The sequence below is a fragment of the Monopterus albus genome, unplaced genomic scaffold (assembly GCF_001952655.1).
Source record: "Monopterus albus unplaced genomic scaffold, M_albus_1.0 scaffold91.1, whole genome shotgun sequence".
Classification (NCBI taxonomy): Eukaryota; Metazoa; Chordata; class Actinopteri; order Synbranchiformes; family Synbranchidae; genus Monopterus; species Monopterus albus.
This window is the reverse complement of record NW_018127971.1, coordinates 238,594-262,734: the sequence shown is the minus strand read 5'-3', so window position 1 is coordinate 262,734 and position 24,141 is coordinate 238,594. Positions and strand designations below refer to the sequence as shown.

Below are 24,141 nucleotides of genomic sequence, written 5' to 3'. Positions count from 1 at the left end.
TACACTAAACGGAGGTTTTTCTTTCAATTGGCCATCTGCATCAGTGTGTGTGTGCGCGCTTTTGTGTTGCGACCAGAAAGTAGAGAAGTGTTTTGTACCAACCACCCCCCACCCCTTCAGCTGCCAAGTGCCTGAAATATTTAACAGTGACTGCACTATTTTTGGGCTTGTGCTCAGTTTGTTGTGAAGCTTATGTAATATGTAGTTTCAGCTCAGCGTGCATGGTACCATTGTATACTAAATAACCCCTTTTGACTCAGCTAACTTAAGTATACTGATGCTGTAAAGACCATGGTTTTGAAGCCATACTGTGCAGCAGTATAAAGGAAAACTGTACAGTAAATCTGAGCGAGGACTCCTGCACCATCTGTGCACTGATGAATTTAATCATCATTTTTAATACAGTGTCTTTTACATCAGTGAACATCTTCTCAGGTTACTTGTGTCTCAGAAATATTGATCAGCTCTTCTCGCTTCCCTCCAACTTCCTCTATCTCTCCCACTTTTTCTCTCAATTTGTCTGCCTCTACTGTTTGCCTCCCTCTCCTCTCCTCTCTCCTTTGAGGTGTCAAATTCTCTGAGTCATGCCCTGGTGTGGAGGATGGGAGGAAAGCAGGGATGAAAGAGAAGAGAGAAACGTCATTTTGCAGATAGAGAGAGTGACCTTCATCCAGTCAGAGGGATGGGATAAAAGCTGGAGTTAATACTGTGCCAAAGTGTATTCTCCACCATGAAAAAAACATTCAGAATGATATATGGGCCTAATAGAGGCTCTCTAATAAGAACAAGTATGCCATTGTAAGGCAAAGCAAATGACCAGTAAATTTCAGTGCTGAATCCAGAGGGATAAACACTCTGAAGAAGTCACACTATAATCAAATGAAAACAGCACTGCAGCATGTGTCATCCCAAGCTAGCAAGCTAAATATACTATAAGAGATCGGTAAGATGCAAAAGATTAGTTTACAGCTGAATAATCAATCAGTCGATCAGCAGAAAATTATTTGGCAGCAATTTTGATAACTGATTAATCACCTCTGTCACTTTTCAAGCAAAAGAATTTAATTTTAGGTTTTTAAAAGTGATATTTGGTGCTTCTTTCTCATGTATTATCATTAGTTGAACATCTTGGTTTTTGAACTGATTGTTGGCTGTGAAGAGACTCTGGTAACTTATAATGGCTGTTTTTCGGAAATGTTATAAACAAAACTGTTAACTGAGAAAATAACCAGTAGTGTTATTAAAAAAATTAAAATTCCTATTAGATGTAGCCATCAACTGAGATAAGGAAAGCTAAATGACAAGGGTACAGTACATGGGCCAAGGCCACACTGTCCCCATGCCGACTACAACCAGTGTAAATACAGGCTCAGACGGCGTCACTGTGTTCTGGAACCAGCAGCCACTTGGGAGATAACTATTGACAGTCCAGAAGCACAGCCCTGCAAAGTTCGTTATCTGTACATTTGTGATGTTTTATCCCTGTTGCAATAACAAGAAGCAGGAAGGAACTGGGGTTTACCTAATGAGGAGTTGGGATCTTTTGTAAACACAACTGCAACACTTGTTCAGTGTGTGTTTCTCACTGCGCAGCCATGTTCTTTCAATAGTCTAGGGCCTACACTTATTTATAACATTGAGCCAAAACTATTTAAATATTGCTCCTGTTTGATTGTCACAGAAACCGATGGCTTAGGATAGACTGTCATAATGGACTGTTAATTGTGCTAGCTCATTAGGTATTGGATTCACTTGTAATTATGCAGATTCTGCCACAGGAGGTGATCTGTGTCTAAACTGTGTGGAAAGACTGACATGATGGTGAGTTGAAGGAGAAGTCTTTAAAGTAACGATTCCCTCTGAAAAACAAAATATTTCTGATGTCAATAATTTTGAAATATCCTTTGAGCTGTCATCATATTGCTGGAAGTGAAATGGCAGCTGGTGTGATAGTGAAAAAACAGTCTGCTTTTGTGTGATTATAGGAGACTCCTACTGTAGTTCTGATTTACGGTAGCTGAAAAATACATTCATCGAGTTTTAGATGTTTCAGAAACTGTCACATCAGTCATTTTGTCACCACGCTTTGAATTAGAACTGAAAACCTTTCAGCTGACTTGTTTGAACCAACTGCAGAAAAATCGTGTAGTTTTATTCTAAACACACCAGATTATGGAATAACAACACACTGCCTAGGGCCAGTCTTATCAGTGTCAGGCCATATTTAGGTGCAGTGGCTGCAGTGAATGCGGCAGCAGGGAAGCAGAGCTGGCTCCAGGAGCAGCAGGCAGCCCAGGGCTCTGATAACCTTCTCTGGGGCCTTGTGGTTGACAGGCAGCTTGCGCTTACCAGATGAACCCAGGGGTGATAGGATAGGACAGTCATCTCGGTGATGAGGCCTGACCCATCCCATTATATATGACAGAGCTGAGACAGACACTCTGAGAGATGAAACACAATGCTGTTTAATTTCAAGCATCTCCTGTTTCACAGCTTAAACTCACTCCTCCTGTCTTGTTTCTTGTCTCAGTGGAGGTTTGGTGAAGGAACTTTTTAATAAGAAAATGGGACTGGGCCTTAATGTCATTGGGAAAACAACCTTGTTTACTGTGGCTGCAGCTGATGGAAGATAATTTATCAGAAAAAAGAATAAATGTAAATGTGCTGCAGGTTGTATATACAGTACAACCTTCTCTCAGCTGTGTTAATATTACTCTGTGGCACAGCTCATAAAGCAGTATAACTGATGAATCCCTGCATGACTTGTGGCTGGGATGTGGTTAAAGCTAATCCAGACATGCAGCTCCTGCAGCTGAATATTTCATTGAAATGGAATTGAGTTTATTTAATCAAGATGCCTCTGCATGAAGTCATCATTCTGCAGAAATTTACTATAAATATGCAGAGCTGTGTGGACTGTGCAGTCACAGCTGCATTAGTCCACCACTGCCATTATTTACAGCTCCTACACTCTTTTGTACAGTCTTCTTGTCAGATTCATAGACAAAAACTCTAAATAACAGTAAAGTTTGTTTACACGTGTGTCTGTGCGTACCCTTGTGTGTCATCGGGTGGATGTGTGCACATGTTTCATTCAAGTTAAAGGACACTGATTACTAGTGAAGAGGAACCTAGAAGAATTTATTTCTTTCCCCTCTTGTATTCAATGCCATATTTCGTATTTTTATTCTCATCATCTAAAGAAGTGAAGCACTCATTGTATCATCCCATCTGCTGAAGTGTAGCAGCAGTTATAGTTGGTTCATGGAAGATGGCTGTAGAAAGTCCTCCTGTGGAACTTCTCAGCTGTCCACGCTTGGATCCTTTTCTGTGTGTGTGAACTGTTGCCTACTTTCATCCCAGCAGCTGTATGTTTTGGTGCACACAGGCCAGAGAATGTAGCTGCATGACTGTGGAAGGTTGTGTGAGCATACTATATGTCTAAATGGCCTGTCACCCCTCATCCTCACTGTGCATTTGAACACACATTGACACCCTTTCACTTAGTGCTCTATGTGTGCTCACCCAGGGAACACCCTATCCTCTCTGCTTCTGTGTTTAGTGAGCAGGTAGTCGATACCCCTGACTTGCTGTAGAGATTAGACATGTCCTCATTCCTTCTTCGTTTTCTTTTAGCCAGCCCAAAGCTGTCTGCTCGCCAGTTGTGTGAGGGACTTGGTTGTCTCTCAGAAGAGGTGCACAAGTGAGTTGCACAACATCCTTTTCATCTTGACAGTCTTTCTGGAGTGGATGGTCCATTGCTGGTGGCAGTGAAGGGATGTATGCTGGTTGCTTTTATCCATGACATCTTTTTGATGTTTGTTTCATGGATGTTAGTTTAAAAAAAAAAAAAAAGCCTCTCGAGTCTCAATTTACTTAAGCATTATTCTGGTGTATTACATCTTTTGATAATGAACTGGGTCTTATTTTCACCATTTTGTCATAATTTCTTCACGTAAATATACCATTGTGCTTCTAAGAAAGACCTAAATTAGAAAATACTTAATTAGCTTAGTATAGTCCACCTGCAATGCACAATTCAAAATATATATAAAACTATAGAAATATTGAGCCCCACAGAACCTACATGACATGATAACATAGACAATTCAGAGGAAACTTAAAAAAAAAATCAAAACCACAAATGTCATCTTTATGATGGTGTTACAGGAAAATTCAGTAGGACTGAGCCTCCAGGAGCCATGGTTATATGTACCAGTTTTCATTTCTGTTCAGTTCAATCCATAGTTTTTGAGATATTTCAGATCAGATCCAACTGATCAGGGCCCCTGGAACAGAAGCCTGGTTAAGTGACTGTTAATATCTCTTACTGGAAAGTCAATCAACAACAAATAGATGTGAATTCACAAAACAGCCACAAAACAACAACAACAAAAAGATGCAAAATGAGCACAAGGACATGCCAAACAACGTCACAGAAAAACAACCATAAAGGAAGGAAGCACCATAACTTAAAAACCGCAACAAAAGATAAGCAAAATGCACTCAATTAAAAGGAGATGCAAAATGAACAAAGATTTTCATGTCTGTGCCCAGGCACCCGGTGTCTCATGATCCATCCGTGCTTGCAAGCCACATGTACAGCAGTTGTGTTCACTGTTGCTATGATGAAGCAGGAGGAGCTCAGTGAACACCCGATATGCTTTGGTGTCACTTTAACAGTGAATACTGAGGGAATAAAAGCTACAATAGTCATTACAAATATTGCAAAAGGCCAAAAAATATGACCTAAGTTGTATAAAAACAGAATTATCTTACACAGGTTATGCAGTCAGTGACTTGGGAACAGGACAGTAGAAGGGTTTTCTGTCTCTCTCCTGGTCTGACTGTATTCTATCAGTGCTACACTCTGCACTTTGCTAATTCCCTGTTCTGATTTACCAGGTCTAATTTGGAACAGAGGGGCTCTGTTCATCATGGAATGCTGCTGCTTGGGATTCTGGAAATGAGGAGTTCAGAGGCTCACCGCCCTCACAAAGACACAGAGCACATGCCTTGTTATCAGCCCACAGAGCAGCACATAATGATCCCTCCAACCATTAACTCCTAACGCAATTAAGTGGCAACATTTTAGCCATGCCCTTCAGTGTCTAAACATAATGAAGTTTGCGCACGGGTTGCACAAATGTGCTTTGTGATAAGACATGCTCAGCATGCATCGATCAAGCTTAAAGTTATGAATATGTGGCCCTACTTCTGTAGCTGACAGCAAGCAAAAAAATATTGCAGTTTTTGTTTATCTTCAGTCAGTTCCCTGGGCTTTGTATGGTATTTATGGAAATTGTATGGAGATGAGTTTTGACTGATAGTTCTGTAAGTCTGTGCAATGAGCATTCTATCTAAAAAGTAGAGGAAGCCTGATTTGATGCAATCTAGTCCAGCAACATGACACTTTTTCCCATTACTACTGCATTTTGACAGGCTGGTGTGTCAAGTGGTGTTGTAGGCCATGGGTATGTGGGGAATACAAAAGACACAAGCCGTCAAGCTCTGTGACATCTTCAGAAGGATCTGTGTGAGCGGTTGTGAGCAAGCTTGCAGTGCATAAATAAATCAGCACAGCAGTGATGGCCTTGTGCACAAAGTAAAAGCAATAAACCTGCCTGCAAGTCTCTCAAGAACAGCCATCTAAAATAAAACTCATTAATTAAACACGATCTCCTCACATATGGCTCACCAAAAACGTACATATGTCAAGTGGTTGTTGTAGGATTTGCAGCAGCAGGCTGGCATGCAGTGGCACTGTAGGCTGGTTGGAATGTACATAGCAGACAAGCATGCAGCCTTGATGAGTCAAAGAGGAGAGAATAATTGGTTAGTATTGTTACTAAATACGGGTGGTTAACATGATATGGGACAGTAAATGATTCCTCTGTCTGGTCTGTTTTTCCTCCGATATCTGAAAATCATTATTAAAATTAAAGGCAGTTTATTGTAGTATTGACTACATAAGTACTATTATAGTCCTTTGGTCCAAACTATTGTATGTATTGCCACAAAATTTTGTTCTGCAGTGGATGAATGGATGTCGCCCCACAGCAAGAAGGTTCAGGGTTCAAGCCTCAGCTGACCCAGTGCCTTTCTGTGCAGAGTTTGCATGTTCTCCCTGTGCCTGTGTAGGTTATGGTGTCCTCCAACAGTCCAAAGATATGTGGGTTATGTTGACTGGCGATTCTAAACCGCCCATAGGAGTGGGTTTGGGTGTGTGTGGTTGTCTGTTTTTAAGTGTCAGCCCTGTGACAGCCATCGATACAGTAGTGTGTTAGTCATCGATGGCCATCCATAGTCTGTTAGGACCCCAAAGCTCTGATGAGATGTGACATCGCTGACACTGCTGGTGCATTTTTTGTCCAATATCCTGTACACACAGTGGTCTTCATTATGACTTTATGAATCACTATTACTGTTACAACCAAACTAATGAAGAGGTTCCTCACAGAGATTTGTGATTTCAATGTGTGCTTATGAGTCACTAGACCATTCATTGTTAGAAATGTGTTTTATTTCTGATTTGATTTATTCTCAGTTCATCTGAATGTTTTTGGTCTCTGGGAATTATCATTTAGTCAACAATGCAGTTAACAGTATAAGCATTCCTGGCATTAGTTGTAATAGTGGCACATAATGCTCAGTGAATGATAAGACTGAGTTTCTTGTCAAGGATTTTTATTTTGTGACTATTTGTATCCATGAGATGCATCTTGGACACAGTGTACTGACATTTTTAGCATGACTGTCTATATTTGTAACTTGAGTCACATATTCTTCTGGTAGGATCAAAGTGTTGCATTCCCAGAGCATATATTGTTGAAACACTTGATAATTTATTTCAACTTTAGACATTTGTTTTTCTCTCTCAGAGCAGCACTAAAGGAACTCAGAGAGCCTTGTTCATGCGTCTCCCTGCATGCCACTCCCACATCACTATGAACTGTGAGCAGGACTTTGGAGATGGGGGCTTGGGAGTGACCCTCATAAATGGATGCATGCTACAGCATTTGGGCTATTTTTAAGCATATTTCTCACTGCCTTATAAATTATACACCAAATTTATAGAATTGATGAATAATAAAATGTTAGGATTAGAAGATTATATGCTTTGCTTTTCTCATAATTTAAATTATGTGATTATATTTATCTCTGTTTTAGGAGGTTGGCAGCATCATAGGAAAGGTGAGAATGGGTTTTCCTCCTACATAAAATGCTGCACATATTAAAAGTATTAATCATAAAAACAATGAAATTCCCTGATCAGGTGATTGTTCTGAGTATACCCACCCATAATGCAGTTGCCTTACACCAACCTCTTTAGACCTTGCTACCATATCCACTGCCCATAACACAGCACAGTAATCCATCAAACAAAACATTAGTGCAATGACTGCAAGCCTCGTGTTGAAACCGAACTCCAAAGACATTACCGTTGGCCTCTCGTGGGCACTTTTAGTGTCTGTTAGGAAGGGCCTGGCTGCAGTGTTTTTCCTCAGAAGCTCCTGCTATAACATCTTATAATACTGCACCTTCAAAGGAAATCAATAGAAGAAGTAACAAAAACATAAATTAATACAAAAAAATAGAGCCTCAGGAAAGAAAGGCTTTGTAATGGATACTGCTATGTGTTATAGAAATCAAAGTATTTCATACAAAATAGAAAGTGATGAGAAAAAGGAGCAGAATAGAGAGATGAGTTTTGTTCATATTGTGCAGCTCAACAGAGAGAAACTTGATCCGCAATACCGCAATAGTTGCACTAATAACTTGCCCTCTGAGCCTTTTTTCCCTTCCTGTCTCAAAGCTATCACCTCTTCCCCATCATTACACCAGGGTCACAAAGGCTGACAAACAATAGATGTTCCTAGAGCATGGCATTAATAACAGTGTAGCCAGGGTGTGAGATGATACTGTTTTTGATGGTCTTGTAAGGCTGTAGTCATCAGTGGACTCATGAAGGTATGAACAGAGTTATGACAGCTTGAATGGACTTTAGCCAACATAAAGGGAGAGAGGAGAGTGAATAAAAAACAAAGGATGTTCTGCAGAATGACACAAGTCTGACAAAAACATTTTTGTCGCTGGCAGAGTTCTTACAGCTGGTGTATGTTTCCTTCAGATGTGTCTTTTTTTTTAAAAGGCTGAGGACACAACTGACTGTAATATATATGGCAAATTGAAAATCTATCATTAAATTAGTTTTGCTAAATTGCAAGACTTCTGTGGTTTGAAACACCAAGTTTCACTTAAAGGTTGAGGACACTAATGTAAACATATATTCCGTGTATATTTTCAAAACAAAGCACATTTGAATCTGTTTAAAACTACCCTCCTTCTATTTTCCAGAAAGGAGAGACTGTGAAACGAATACGAGAAGAGGTAAGGTGTCTGTAATTTAGAGCTTTTAACTACTACTTTTCATCATCTGTGCTTTTACTAGCATGTTGTTTCTGAGCGTGTCTGCTTAACACGTTACGCTACTTGCTGTGCACCTATGAGTCACTAGCTGTGTGTGCCTGTGTCAGCATGTCATACAGCTGAAATAGCCACACTTTGTTCCCTGTTTCTTATACCAAGACAAGAGCCGACTTTAATTTTATGCTTTTTTTGTCTGTGACCACAAGTCCAATGGCTTCATCTCAAGAGAAAACATAATTCAGTGTCAGGGGCTCCTCTAATACTGGACAGGCTTTCTGGCAAGCTATCTTATTATAATGAGATAATAAAGCTGACTTCTCTCTGCCTGTTTGGGAGCTTTGAGCCTGAAAAGCATATAGAACAGGTACATTGTCCAAATTGCCTTTTGGGCAATAACAACTTAAATCCTCTTGCTCTGTCATTCACTATCCTTCCTTTAGCTGTTCTCTCACCAAATCCCCTTTTTCCTTCTGTTCCTATTTAAAACAGCTTTTCCTCTGTCTGCCCTTCTGTTTTCTCTTTATAAATCTCAGGGGTGCAGCCAAACTAATGCAGCATGGTTAACTCTTTGTATTAAAAAGTAATTAGGCTGACACTTTTGCGTCTTTCCCTGGCTGCTAAGGTTTAATGTTGTACTTTATGAGGCAGAAGGATAAACAGAGGAACAGTGAGGTCATGGCACAATGCAACCTGGCAGAGCTGCTGGATAAACTGCTCACCCATAGTAATCATTCATCCATTCATCCAGCTAGCCAGTCAGTTTGGGCCTGTGCTACTTCCAAACTGTGTGAGCCTCATCCTGTCAGTCTCTCCCCAGACCTTAAAAGCCACAGTGGAAGCATGACTCACTGGAGTGACTGGAAATCAGAGTGCTGTTCTTTTTTCTACTCATGTGAAATACAAGGACACAAAATGGGGGGAGCGGAGGTTAGGGGATTTATCATCCGAGGGCAATGCCCAGAGGAGAAACTCTATAGATTGTTGGTCTGAGCTGCAGAAATCATGTCCTACCCTTGGGTGTGCTGTGTTGTATGTCTCTGGAAACCCAATCACAAGAAGATTAAAAGAATAGTTTGAAATTTTGGAAAACATGTTTATTTGTTTTCCTGTTGAGAGACACATGATAAAATTGTTACCAATAGCAAGGCTTAGCATGTTTCCCCCTGTTTATAGTCCTTATGCTAAGCTAAGCTGCCAGTTGTGGCTTCACGTTTAATGGACAGAAGACAGCGTGAGTGAGTGGTATCCCTCTTCTCATCTAACTCTTGGCAAGAAAGCAAATTAGCATGTCTCCCAAAATGTCTAACAGTTCCTTTAAAGGTATGGTTGGCGATTCTGGAAAAACCATCAAGAGGAAGCCAAATTTTGAAAGTAGCCAACTGAAGAAATCCCACCTTTTCATTCTGACTTCTCTCCAAAGCCACTCTTCCAAAACACAACGCATACTGCAACACACACTGCCTGATCATTACATACAGATTTCAGGAAAATAATAAATGCTCCCCAAACAAAACAAAACTGATAATTACCTGTCCAGCATTAATATGATCACCATGGTGTCACTTTTCAGCCCCTTTTTTTCTCTCAGTTGTCCCCGCCGTTCAAAAGCTACACTTAAGTTCATTCTGTTTTTACTTCTTGCAGCATCCAACTTCTTTTTAGTTGTAACTTTCTCAAAAAGGTTGTTACCCACACAGATTTGTGCCCCCCTGTAGTTGGGGACCCCTGGTTCATGGCCAAACTGGGTTAGTCCTGGCTCATAGCCAGTAACTAGAAGTCTGGGCTTTTCCAGCGGGGGAAGTGAAGAGGGAGTCCAGCTAACTCTTTTCAAAACACAGACTTTATTCTGTCTTGGTAACACAAACACTGCATGTGGCCTTTGATGCCCAGTTAACTGCATTACAATCCTATCTATACACTTAGAGCTGACTACTGTTGGTATTCTCCCCACCCATGGCTGCATGCAAAAGGTATCTCTTCCATGTGGCGGTCTTCTTGCTCTCATGCTGCCCACACTGCATGCAGGTCACCAACCCTACCTTTAAAGTTGACCATAAGTGACCCAGTGACCTGTGTCCCAACAGAGCAGTGCTCGGGTCAACATCTCAGAGGGCTCCTGTCCAGAGAGGATCATCACCATCACTGGCTCCACAGACAGCGTCTTCAGAGCTTTCACCATGATCACATACAAACTGGAGGAGGTAACTGTCAATGGAATGCATAATACTCATTCAAATACAGTTGTTATTATCTCTCATAAACAAGCCATGAAAACTATTTTCTAAACATAAAATAGGAGGAGTGTTGTTCTGTGTCTCCCAGTGTTTCTTATAGAAGGAAACAATCAGGACACAGTTAGGAAAAAATATGTGGAAACTTTTTGGAAAATTGGGAGGAGTCAAAACTTTTTGTAAGAGGTGGGAAAAGTGCAAAAACCATTTCACCACATTATTACAAAAAAATCATTTCTTGAGCTTTGTCGCAGCTAATGTGCTTTTACCACTATTGATTGTACTCTGTATTGAATCAAGGGAAGGAAAGAGATTTAGCTGTGTTTCACTTGATGTGCTTTCAGGTAAGATTGCAGATGCAGATGAAAATTCGGAATAAGTGGAATTCTGAAGTTGTTTGATTACATTCTTAATCTTTTTGTTCTATTTATATTTTTACTGTGCAAAACATGAACTCAATAAAAATGTAAATGACATTTTGTACCCCTTAATGAGAAGGATTTGTATACTGTATCTTCTAACAAGTTATAGATGACAGGTTCCTCGTGCTATTAATCCCCATGGTGACTGTCCATCACTGCACTAATTAATATGGTGGAACGAGAGCTGTCCTCACTCTGATTTACCACCACAACAGATGCTAGAAAGGAAACAGGTGCTCCCTGCTCAGGTCGACAGCCTTCGGTAAACACACACTGGCTGGGAACACAGTGCAGTATTCATTAAAGATCTTTCACACTCACCTCTTTTCAACCCTGAAACTCTTGAGTTTCCATGGCAACATGTTGGCTGACCCACTGTGAGCTGGTTCCACCATAGCTGAGTTATTGTATGCCCAACACCTTTAATTAAAAACGACAATAATCAGTTTTTTTTTGTGACTGTGTATCAGACCTGGCATTTGTTTCTGTGTCAGTAGTTCATGTTTACACAGCATTCCAGACTCAGTTCTTTCATTTGGCAGTTGATCGCTTCTGTGTGTTTGTCTGTTTTATGGATGACGTTTTCCCCAACTGCTGCCACATTAATGCAAATACAGTGATCTAAATATCAAAAAAGTGTTCTGATAACACAAGACATGCACTGCACTATCATACAAGTTTTACTTTTGCCTCCGTGCTGGTAATAGCTGTGACCGGAGGCATTATGTTTTCGGGTTGTCTGTCCATTTCATTCTTGTGAACGCAATATGTCAGAAACGCCTTAAGGGAATTTCTTAAAATTCAGCACAAGTGTCCACCTGGACTCAAGGATGAACTAATTAGATTGTGGTAGTCAAATGTCAAGGTCAGTGACCTCACCTCTGTCCCTTACCTCTGAATTTAACTGGTTGGTGGAGGTATTCAACAGCAAAGCGGTCATTCTAATTGTTCCCAGATGTTGAGGCACAGTATGCAAGAAAGCCACATCATTTATCTGTATTGGAGTCGTTATCCCAACAGCAACACAATATCCTTTAGGGATTTAAGCCCAGCAACATTTTGTGCTTGTGCTTGTGCTTGTGTAACCTGCTGTCTTATACCCGCCATTTTGCTTCAAGTGTTTCTTTTTGCTGGGATGGAACAACAAAGTATGGGAACGTTCACGGTTGTTAAGATGTGGCTCATATTTTTAGATCAAATGAAGAAAATGACGCCCAGAGTCTTGTGATTGTACAGACAAGCTGTGTGCTCCTCTTCTAATGAGACAAGACGTCAGCGAGCCTGGTACGCCTCACTAAATATAGACACGAAGAAGAGAGGCACAAGAGCCACATCAAAATACGCTTTTCACACTTAAAGCTCACAGTTACTGGAAACATTATGCAGTTTTCTTAATAATTAAAATTCCGTGAGGCTACTCGCTGTCCTCTCTTAAGTCAAGCTCTGCAAATTTTATGGCAAACTGGCCTCAAAAGAAACCGTTCCAAACAAGCAGCAGTGTGTGTTTGCATGTGGTCACACATTTGTTGAGTTGAACTCTGATGAGAAGAGAGACAGCACAGTGTATTTACATTTCAAAGGTTCAAAGAGAGACACTGTTCATTAATTAAAAGCTCAGTCTCCACCCACTGCAGAGCAGATGGGTTTTTGCTGCCTGCACTGTAAGAAAACGCTTTGAATCAGTGAGGCTCCTATTTGTCTAAACTGATAAACATCTACAACATACACAGACAATGTAGATACTGTATTTTCTGCAGCCATTCTTTCTTTGACTGTTATTTATTGTCTGAAAATGTCAGTAAATGAATTTGTAAACTCTGCACATGCACCAATTTGCACAGAGAATATTAAATAACAAAGTGAAACACCTGCAAACAGGAGAGGGACCTTAAATATTGTTTCCTTAAGGTAATATATCTTTGTATTGTTGGGCTGCAACAACTGTTTAAAACGTTAGGCATTTAAAAGGGTTTGTCATAAAATTTTTCCATGCACTTATAAATTTCCCTTACTGTGCCATTGCGCTTGACAGTTTTAAAGAAATAGTTTGCCATTACTCTCCTTCTTGCCGAGGGCTGGATGAGAATATTGACACCACACTCATATCTGTCCTTTAAATATGAAGCTGAAGCCAAGAGACAGTTGGCTTAATATTTAAACTGAAAGCAGAGGTTAGCAGATTGCCTGGCTTTATCCAAAAAAAAAAAAAAAAGAAAATCTGCTGACCATCACCAACCACGACAACCACAAGGTGTGTTAATGAGTGAGTGTTAGAGAGCTGGTAGGCAGATTTTATTACCTTTGGACCTGTTTTGTCCCCAAATTTCCAGTCTTCAAGCTAAGCTAAGCTAACCTGTAGTTGCTGTAGCTCTATATTTAATGTAATGTGACATGAGAGTGGCATTGATCTTCTCAACTAACTCTCAGCAAGAAATGAATAAGGTTATATCCCAAAAATGACTGTTAACCTATTACTTTTAATTGAATCTCATTGCATGGCAGTTTCTTGAATTCTAAGAGAAAATTGTTAGTAAATGAAAACTGGTTCCTGTAGCCTTTAAATACAGTAAGCCCACAAAAATGAAAACATATGTTCTTTCTTTTCTTTTCAAATGATCTCTAGAAAAAAATCCCATCGTGACCAGATTCAATATGCTGGCAGGATGAAGGACAAGTGAGCAATGTGCTCTGGCTCAGTTTTATGTTGCAAAGTGAAAAAACTCAGAGCATGAGTTTCTCACCACCAGTATTGCAATTAATGTTTCACCTTTCTTAGTCCATATAAATGATTAAACATCCTAGCAGAGCCCACACCGGACTAGAGAACATGCTGTATAGTATCAGTTGGCCAGCCTCACATGGACATACTGGAACATCCACACACAGAGGCAAAGGTTAATTATGTGCAGATGCTTGATTGCTCTTTGGTCCCTGCCTCCCACCCAAAACTCCACCTGCCACTTCTATCCCAGGGATCTATTACATGTATGTATTGGGGGAAAAAAGAGTTTGGCTGTGCTATGATTGTTCAAAACAAATTGTGAATATTGAGTATAGTATATGCTAATAAGCAGTGAACATGGCTAATAATGACATGACATAATTGGGGAGATTTTAATTTTACTTGGTTTTTACTGTTTAATATCAAAACATTCAGTCAAGTTACTTAACGAGTAAGGGCTTAATTAACTGAAACTGAAAGTGTGTTTTGATTCATGTGAATGCCCAAATAGGGAAATAAAATGTGCTTGACTCGGATTCAATGCCTGTTTAGTCCTCCCTGTTGGAGTTAACACCCTCCAGTTCCACTTTGACCCCTTCTGTCGGATCTTTTCTTCTGGGGTTCACTCTCCCACTTTCTTTCCTCCTGACTCCCACCACATTTTTTCTTTTCCTGTATCTTCCTCTAGGACCTGACTGCACTGGTGGCCAACGGCACCATCAGCTCCAAGCCACCAGTCACCCTGCGGCTGGTCATCCCTGCCAGCCAGTGTGGCTCTCTCATTGGGAAGGGAGGGGCCAAGATAAAGGAGATCAGAGAGGTGAGCAGCCAAAACACAAGTCTAGCACAAAGCCACTCTTAAATGTGCTTTTTAAATAATCTGACTTGACTTGACTTATTTTAGAGTGTTACATGCTAACATTTGCTAATTAGCACTAAACACAAAGCAGGCCTACAGCTGAGGCTAATGGAGCTGCCACTGGCTTTGTATTAGTTTTACATTAGAGGTAAAACCATGCAAAAATATTCATTGTAGCAGATGCAGTTTATCTCCACTTAAGCTGGTGCAAGAAAAAGTTGTATTTGGATCATTAAGATAGGAAATTATTGAGACAATACAGCCCACATAGATCCCTTAATACAATGTAAAGTATGACTCAGCAATGGGAGCTGAAATGGAAAGTCTCCTGACTACATTTCGGCCTAGTTGAAACATTAGGATTAAATGTATCAGATCTGCTGCCAGAGATATCTGACTCTGTAACTTTAGCTCTGTGCCACTCTCTCATTTTAGCCTTTACCCTCAACTGTACTAGCATCCACTTGATTTTCTGCAGTTAGACTGATTTTCTTTATCTTGTTCATAGCTAAAATTGTTGCAGTTGCAGATCTGTTTTGTTTGATTGGCACAAAAAAAGAAGAGGGGTGTCACATCCAAATGAACAAGAAGTTTCCTTTTATTTGGTTCAACCTATCACATAACAGCATTTAAGAAGATGTTCTGGCTATGCCTTTTTCATTGTGTAATCATCTACTTTGGTTAAACATATGTCAGATCCTCATCTTTATCTTTATTTGAGTGTTTTTTACTCACCTCTGGTTTGTTTGTTTGGTTTCCACAATATGCATACTCATTTGCAGAAGCATTTTGAGAGTTGTGAGGCTCAACAATGGCCTCCAAATACAGTCCAATGGAGACATCAGCAAATTTAGATAAAACATGAGAGGATTTACTCCTTGCCGGCAGGCATGTTAATTTAGAGATGTATAAGTTAAAATGAAGAGAATGATATCTTCTTATTGTGGGCGCCTTTTCATTTATTTTAAACCTGACAGGACTTTCAAATACTATAGCACAGAAGGTCTTCATCACAATAAGAGGAAAAATATGAGGTCAGCAAAGTCAGCAGGGAGGCACAGAAAGAGGCCATGGCAGTTTAATCATGGCACCTCTTAGCTCCAAAATCAAACAAAATTTTTTTTTTTAAACCATATCATTTGCAGAGCACCGGAGCTCAGATACAGGTGGCAGGGGATTTGCTGCCCAACTCTACTGAACGAGGGGTGACGATATCTGGAAATCAGGAATCGGTAATCCAGTGTGTCAAGCTCATCTGCACAGTAATCCTGGAGGTAGGAATACTACTCCTCTCTTTTATTCCACATCTAGCTGACATTATGTCATAGCTCTGTCACTGCTGCTGTTGACACGCATGCTTTCATTATATCATCATGCACTTAATATCTATTCCTCTGCAGGAGAAATGACTGCGTTTCTAGTGGGCTGTGTTAGTCACCCTTGGTACATACAGTAATACTACCTGTCACGGTGTTGCTTGGAAGATGACTACATTCAGAGTGCTGCTAATCAGATTCTTCAGTGTTACCCTCGTCTAGAGCACAGGAAATACAACGCAAGCAGTGCAAATTCTTTATTACTTGGACTTTCTGTGTTGTAATCTGCAGACAGCAGACATCGGATAGAGTCAAAAGGTGCAACTCTCAGGTCAGGGCTTAGACACTAAATGAAAACAAACTGGCCTGCAGCAAAATCTGTCCACCTTTAGACAACAGCTCTCTTGAGAACATCAAGGAGGACAAGAGACAAAAACAACCCAAAGCACAGTTTCCCCCTGTGTGTTCGTGGAAGTACACAAGTCCTTTTTGTTTTAGCAATGCAGCTGGACCTGACTGACTAATTACTAGTTTGATCCAGTTTTCCAAGGCTTTCTTCAAAGGCTTGCAAGTTTCATTAGGATTCTGTACCAGCGGCTTCTTGCTTTTGGCTCCAAGATTTAAATGATGCAAAGTCATACAAAGAATTTGCTGTGACTGCTCCCACAGAAAAGATGCTCTACATTTGAAACTATTTTAAACTGTATCACCAACACCGCAGTTGCTCGATAAGATATAAAGTGTCATGTACACTGTTTAATCCTTTACCTATTGGTATTTGAAGAATTTTATCTTTGAATGCTTCACTATCAATGGATGCTTGATTTATCCAGAGGGCAAATCATTGCACAGCCTTGAGGTCTGATACAAACTAAAGCTCACAGCTAATATCTATAGAGTTCTCACTACACGGTTCCAATTATTCAGTGAATGAATAATGTTACCAAAAGAAAACCAAACAAGGCAATAATATGGCTTCACAGTTTAGTTCACCATTAATTGTCATTTAATCTTAATGTTGTGGAAGTTTAACACTATTTGCACTTGCAGATGTATAGTTTATTCATGTCTGTGAGAATTGTGATAAAGGATTTATTATAAACTCTCACCCTTTGCCCTGTTTTTTAAAACGTTTTAGTCTCCTCCAAAGGGTGCCACCATCCCCTATCGACCAAGCCCCTCACCAGCTGCCCTTCTTATCGCAGGGAACCAGGTGAGAGAGAGATTTTACTACACAGGTTGAATAGTACCACAGTGATTGTCAAAGTGCAGGGTGATTTTTTTATGCTGATGGATTCTTGTGGCAGTTTGAGAAAAATTAACTTTACATATAATATAAACTCATGTGAACGTGAAAGGAGACATGCTGAGAAAGTAAGCAGGGTTTGAACTCATGTCTGGCTTTATTTTTTCATTCATTTCAATGAGATTTGACAGCATGTTTTACAAGCTACATATTTTCTAGCATAAGCCAGTTCTTACTTTTGAAGGCATTTGGTATTAAATGACAGTTGAGTAAATCAAAATTTTAACCAGGTGTTGGTGCTAAATAAAAACGTTAATGGCTTACCAGAGTTATTGCAATTCATCCTGAGGGAAACATGGATGTTTGTACTAAATTATAACATCCAACATTTGTTGAGAACTACAAATAACACCCTCATGGTGGCACTAGCATAAGAGAATAAGAGAATTTTTTTTGATCTGCTCTGATATTCAATGAATAGTCAGGGGATTCATCAAGACACTGGGATTCATGCTTTTTCTGTACAAAATTTAATGGCAATCCATTCACTTGTTGTAGAGATATTTTGCTGTGGACCAAAGTGGTGGATTGACCAACAGCTAAAATGTCAGAACTACTGAATTACCATAATCGAATCATTCACTGGAATACTGACTAATGCTTGTGTTGAAACAAGACTCATGTTGATGCTCCTCAGTGGGGGGCTGAGTGGTTTGTTTGTCTGTGTGTGTGCGTTATAGATGCTGCTGTTTGAGAAAGGACAGATATCCATCCTACCATGGACCAAGTCACAAGATTAGCAAGTGAGATTGGAGACCTGTCGTCTCCTCTGGCTCTAGCAGCCAGATATTTTGCATAGCTGTCAGCAGTTCTGACACAGTTTGTGCTGCCTCAGACTCCGGTCAATTTCTGGAATGGCTTTGCTTTTCTTTTTTTTTTATATTCCTCATAATAAGATATCAAATTAAACCTGGGGCAAGGTCCTTGTCACTGGGAGACAACTTTAATGAGGTTGCAGGATGTGATAAAAAATGTTGGTATAATTTGTCAGAGGAGATATGAAGTGGAATGGGAAAGGGTCTGCAGATGAGTCATATCCTATAAACATGTTGGGTGTGTTAACGTGTCAGAAATGCTGCCTCGGGAGTCCATCTCAGACCAAATTTGATATGTAACAACAGCCCATAAAAATGAACTTGCATTCATTATTTTTTACATCAGTTTTACTATGGAAGGTTTCAGGTGGTAAGAACGTATTGTCTCATGCTAATCATAGCTTCCACTGCAAAACTAATGACTGTCCAGGCTTTGTAAACAGAAAGACATTTCAGTAATAAGCTACATAATTTCACACTGTGCTTCTCTCGTGTGTTGTTCAGGTGTTTGAGGCATCAGAATTTGCACCACACCCTCTGTACTCAGTCACCCAGGGTGGCCTAGACCTTCAGCAGGTAACTGGGCTATCATTCTTTGAGCATTATTTTTATGAGTATAAAAATCTCTCCAGAAATCAGCTTGCCATCTCAAACACTGATCTTATACTTCATTGTGGGGCACAGAAATGAGTTTCAGGGGGAGGATCTGAGTAGTGAGTGAGAGCAGGGGTTGTGTGCTATGTCCAAATTTATACAGTCCATCTGGCATAAGGCATTAAAAACAACAGCTGAGCGTAAGCTGCAGCTATTGTTCTAGCCTGTCATAAGAGCTATAACCCTCCTGAAACATGATGCCATCACCACAGCCCCACCGTCTCTTTTTTAGGCCTGACTAGCTGTGCACCAGAAACATTTTGGCTTTAGGGATATTCCTCTCATGACAGCGATGGCAGATACTGTCATAGTACCAGAGGGGATTAACCTCTGATAAATGAGGCCTAGATTGAAAAAGAAAAAACTCTAAATGTGGGTAATGAAATATAAGAGTTCACAACTGAACTCGCTCATGCTGTAAATGTCAGGCTTAATGCTACTAATTTGTGGTACTTGTGTGTATTGCTATATAAACACAGCTCTAATCTACTGAGTGCTCCTCTCCAGTTTATAGTCATATAGGATGGACTAGCAGTAGTAATCAGATTGCTGCTGTCGGTCAGAATTGATTATAGCTAAGTGCTGCCTGCTAAGACCATAATTAAGGAGGACTACACCGACACCGCCCTCACTAATTACAGTAGGTACTCATGGGTGGAGTATGGGAAAATGGGATTAATACATGAGAGTCTGCATTATTTATAATAATGAGGGGATGGGTGATACTGCAGGCACAAGTGAAGATGAGAAAAAATGAGAATGAACACTGTATAAACATAAACAAAGACAAACATTTTCAGCAGCTTGCACAGTGAATTTCATTGCAGCATGCAGGATTCCATAATTATTCTGCTACAGCCCACAACTGGTAATGCATGCTTTTAGCAAAGGGTCAATTCACACAATATACAGAAATAAAATAAAATATGTTTTTCACTTTGACTGATATATAGCCATGCATATAGTTTTATTTACTTTCTTTGCCCTAGTTTTGAGATATTTGGGCTATAAGGTGTTTACCATTTCAAAATAGAGGTAAAAGGAATTCTGTTTATGCTGTTCACACCACTGAAAAATATCTTTAAATCATAATGTTCAGTTCAGTGTGCTGTGGGCCCTGCATCCTTTTTAACAGCCTAAATGACATACTTTACATTCTTTTATCAAACTGATACCTCAAAACATACACACCACTTAATTGCAAATAAATAAAAATAGCTGTAGAATATAGTAAAATATAACTCATTTGCTTTACCTCTGCAGTATGTCTCTGGATTTTTGTTACTGGAGTTTTAGCTCTATTTTTAGGGAGTTACAGTATACCTCTATGGGGTCTAAAAAAACAAACGTCACCATGTAGCATGATTATTGTTACACTTCTTTTTCTGTAAATGACCTTTTGACACATACAGTAAAAACATATAAACAGTACTTGTTCATCCATAGGACACAGAAGACATAATTCAGTTTCAATTTATTTTAATTTTATTTGTATTGCACCAAATCACAAGAAAAGTCATCTCAGGGCACTTTACATAGTAAGGTCTAGACCTTACTATTAGTAATATTATAGAAAAAGCCAAATAAATCCCCCTTGAGCAAGCACTTGGTGACAGTGGATAGGAAAAACGGCTGCTGGTGACTCTAACTTCACGTTTCTGACTATGGAGTCGCCATTTACCAGTTAGTTTCTTAGCGGGCAAATGTGTCGCTGATTGGGGAAAACCAATCTGAAACATGAACAGGCAGGCGATGAACCATGAGCATTTGTTTTGAGCTATAACTCTTACGAACTGTCACCCAGCCACCTGGCTTGGTCTAAGCTACGTCTTGGAGGGCCTGCGCCGGTTACATGGACCTGGATAGCTGGGCTGTTTTCCATGCTGCGGAGCTGCACTTCCAGTTTGATCTGACATTTATTACAAATACCATTATCGCTAAATGAGGCAGAGGAATAACTGAACATGGGACACACCCAGCAAAAGGAAGAGGGGGAAACCATTTCTCTCAACCAAGCTACTAGCTTAGCTAGCTTCTAGGCTAGTTGACCTAAAGTATCCAAGTAATTTTGGAAATGAGCAAGAAATTCTGTAACACAGGTGCTTAAGTAGTGCAGGCCTATGTTGTGACTCAAATAATAGCTGATGTTCAGATAAACCTAGAAACCAGTGAGCTTGATCCATAAACAACCTTCTAGTAAGCACAACATGGTGCAAACACAGTAAACCAGAAGTGAATACACTTACCCCAGGAACAGAAAACCAGAGTGGTTCCACATAAGACATTAAATATTATGTATATGTTTTGGTTATAACAAAGCAAAGAGAAACAGATTACGGAAAAACACTTCGGGTTGACTTTGAGAGTTACTCTTATATTGTTTTTTAGACATAAAGCAAAATCTTTTCACATTGGGGTGTGAGTATTATTCAGAGCATCAGAGACACCGTTTCCAGACAGAGATGAACCTGTTGAATCTTTTATATGTCATCAGTGCTGTGGGCATGCCAAGAAAAATCCCAGTGACCTCCCATTGAATCAGGGTGGGTGAAGGCAGAAATCTCAGAGATATATTTCAAAACGCAGACAAATAAAATCAACGTGTGGTACCTGCAGTGGAGGAGACCACAAGAAGAAAGTGTTATTTTTATTTTTGTTGTTGTTTGGTATAAAACATGTTTAGTTGGTTACATGACTGAAAGCTGAACTATTAACATGCATTTCACTTATTCTTAAAAACTGGCACGTATTGACCGTGAAGCACTTACATTAAATGGCTGCAGATTTATTGCCTTTGTGTGAGATTTTACTGCTCCAATTTAACTAATGCAGGATACTCTCTTTTAGGCTTACACTTTGCAAAACCAGTATGGCATTCCACACTCAGAGGTATGACCATCTGTAGATATATTATGATTGAATATAACATGAGCAGTTTATGGTTTCTTGTATGCTGAATCAAGTTTTTCCTTTTTGTTTCACAGCTGGCCAAGCTACATCAGCTGTCATTGCAGCAAGGCCTGAGTCCCATTGCCCAGCCTGCTTCAACTATCATACCTGGTCAGTATTTGCTCTGAGATAAATTACTCTAATCATGAATAGTTACATTATTTTTTTAAATAAGCAGCTTGCAGAGTTTGTCTGTGCATTGCTCCTCCATCTGTAACACTACACTTTAGATGTGAGAAGTAAAGGCTTGCTGTCATTTTCTGTACTGATTATGTGCTTGTGTCAGTAAAGAAGGAGGAGAAACTTGAATGTTTTCTCATGTCTCTCGGTCTTAGAGAGAAACTGTTCTATGAAATGATACGTTCCACAGAGTCAGAGAACTGGGAGAAGGAAAAGAATGAGAGTTAAACATCAGTCTATTAAAATGGAAATTAGCTGCTTGACTGTATCTGGCAGTTTTCTGCTGTAAGGGCTTTTTTTCAGCATGTCAGTGGTGGTTTATGTGGCTGAATAAAAGAGATGAATGAATATTAAAATGCCTGATATGTCAATTTCATTCAGTTAATGCTTATATTTTCTCTCATCAGGGATGGACTCAAACTCCCAGACATCTCAGGAGCTTCTTATTCCCAATGATGTAAGGAGAAGCAACTCATAACTTTAGTCTTTTAGTCTTGATAATATTAGTAGTTTCCCAGCTGAACAACAAGAAACTCAAGCAATATGAAAGAGATGTGGTTTACATCATGGAAAGGAATGTGTTATCGGTAAGGTCTGAGAAACAGAGTTAGAGTATGATGATGTTAGTAGTTTCCCAGCTGAACAACAAGAAAAACATCCGGAAGTCTGCACTCATCTCACACATGCACAGCCATGCAGCAGGTGACTTCAGATGTGGTAGCTGCAACTGCAAACACGCCTGGCGCGACTTCAAAAGAGATGAGAGATGCGTTGGTAACTTATTATAATCCTCATTCATCTAACCTTGGCCTAACCCAAGGATAGAGCGATTCTGAGCCGATATGATTGCTATTGCATTATTTTCTGGGCTGCAGTTGCAGTGTCTTAGAGGGTCTCCCATGAGTGCTCAGTAAATCCTCTCATGTTCCCTGACCTACTTAGAAGCTGTCTGCTGTCAAAACAGCCAATAGGAAAACAGGCAAATATCCTTCCCTATTCACTTAGCCGCCGCAAGGGTTTGATGAAATGTCTCTCCAATCTGAGAGAAGAAATCAGAATGCATAGATTCACTTCAAAATAAAGTCAGGCTACATTTCCCTGCAGATGATCAGTCTACTTATATTTTTGGTTGGTTTAATTTGCAGCTCTGATGTCCTGTATAATAACAGAATCACAGCATTCAACAAAAAAAAATGTAGTTCAGAAAACTAAAGGATATTTTTCTTACTATCAATAAATTCTATGAAAAGCCAAAAGTAATGTTAATTTATCTCTCTATATTCTTGCTTCTCCAGGTTCATTACTTTTTTCTAAGTACCTATATAGTGTAATTTTATTTTAAAAAAGCTTTAGTTTTAAGCAAATGTTACTCAAACAGGAGTAAATAATGCTTTGTGGGGTCCATTTCCAACTGTGGATTAGTACACACTAGTAACTATTTATGGCCCTGGGACAGTGTTGGTTGGATTGACACAAAATAAGCTGCAGCGGCCATTTCATGGTAATAAAGGAACATTTCATCCAATGCTACAGTGTGGCTTTTTAATCTATTTTTAATAATCTTTGGGCAACAGTCGAGGTCTAATCACAGAGGAGTAAACTACAGTAAATCACACAAACAATCCTTGTTAGTTTTGGTCTTTTCATGGGGTTAGACAATAAGAAATCCAATGTAAAAATAAATAAATAAATCCCATTTGCCTAAACATGTTTAGAGATTCTAACAAAGTTCAGCACTTCTCTCAGACTAAAAATACTTCTTTAATTACAAGAAAAAAAAACTTTTTCAGACAGTAAAATTAAGCTCCCCTGCTGTTCTTATTTTACGAGAGCGAAAAACCAAGAATTGGACTGATTTTCTGAGGTTTCACTGTACAATATGGAATATAGCCATGACACAATGAACAACATTTTTAAAATGCCTTAAGGCTTTTTTTTCCTCAAGTAAACCCCCACAGTGCATCAGAGGAATGAGGGAGTCCAGTGCTATACGTGGCAGGGACAGCTGTAAGCTCCAGCCATTGTTCCACTAACACAGGACTTATAACTATGACTGAGCCCCCTCAGCCTGCCGCCCCCTTCAGGATGGCCACACTCTAGCCACACAATCCATCTCTGTGCTCACACACTGAATGCTGAAGGAGAATTGTGCACAACACACAGATGCATTGAGAAACTGTTTACACCCAGTCAGCAGTACTGTACTTATGCGCAAAGAAGATTTAGCCAGAAGAAAAATGTGTTCACCCTCACCATC

At 39.7% G+C, this 24,141-nt stretch overlaps 1 protein-coding gene across 1 annotated transcript in view; it reads left to right on the top strand.

Annotated features, from left to right (window-relative positions):
• Window positions 1-6,999: 6,999 nt before the first annotated feature.
• The window catches only part of LOC109964651 (poly(rC)-binding protein 4-like), a 20,009-nt gene continuing 2,867 nt past the window's right edge, over window positions 7,000-24,141 (top strand). Inside the window, exons 1-11 of the mRNA XM_020608113.1 lie at window positions 7,000-7,005; window positions 7,171-7,194; window positions 8,359-8,391; window positions 10,515-10,631; window positions 14,494-14,625; window positions 15,810-15,938; window positions 17,119-17,193; window positions 18,606-18,677; window positions 21,603-21,644; window positions 21,740-21,815; window positions 22,292-22,341. Coding sequence (XP_020463769.1) covers window positions 7,000-7,005; window positions 7,171-7,194; window positions 8,359-8,391; window positions 10,515-10,631; window positions 14,494-14,625; window positions 15,810-15,938; window positions 17,119-17,193; window positions 18,606-18,677; window positions 21,603-21,644; window positions 21,740-21,815; window positions 22,292-22,341 — 756 coding nt within the window. The remainder of the gene's footprint in view (window positions 7,006-7,170; window positions 7,195-8,358; window positions 8,392-10,514; window positions 10,632-14,493; window positions 14,626-15,809; window positions 15,939-17,118; window positions 17,194-18,605; window positions 18,678-21,602; window positions 21,645-21,739; window positions 21,816-22,291; window positions 22,342-24,141) is intronic.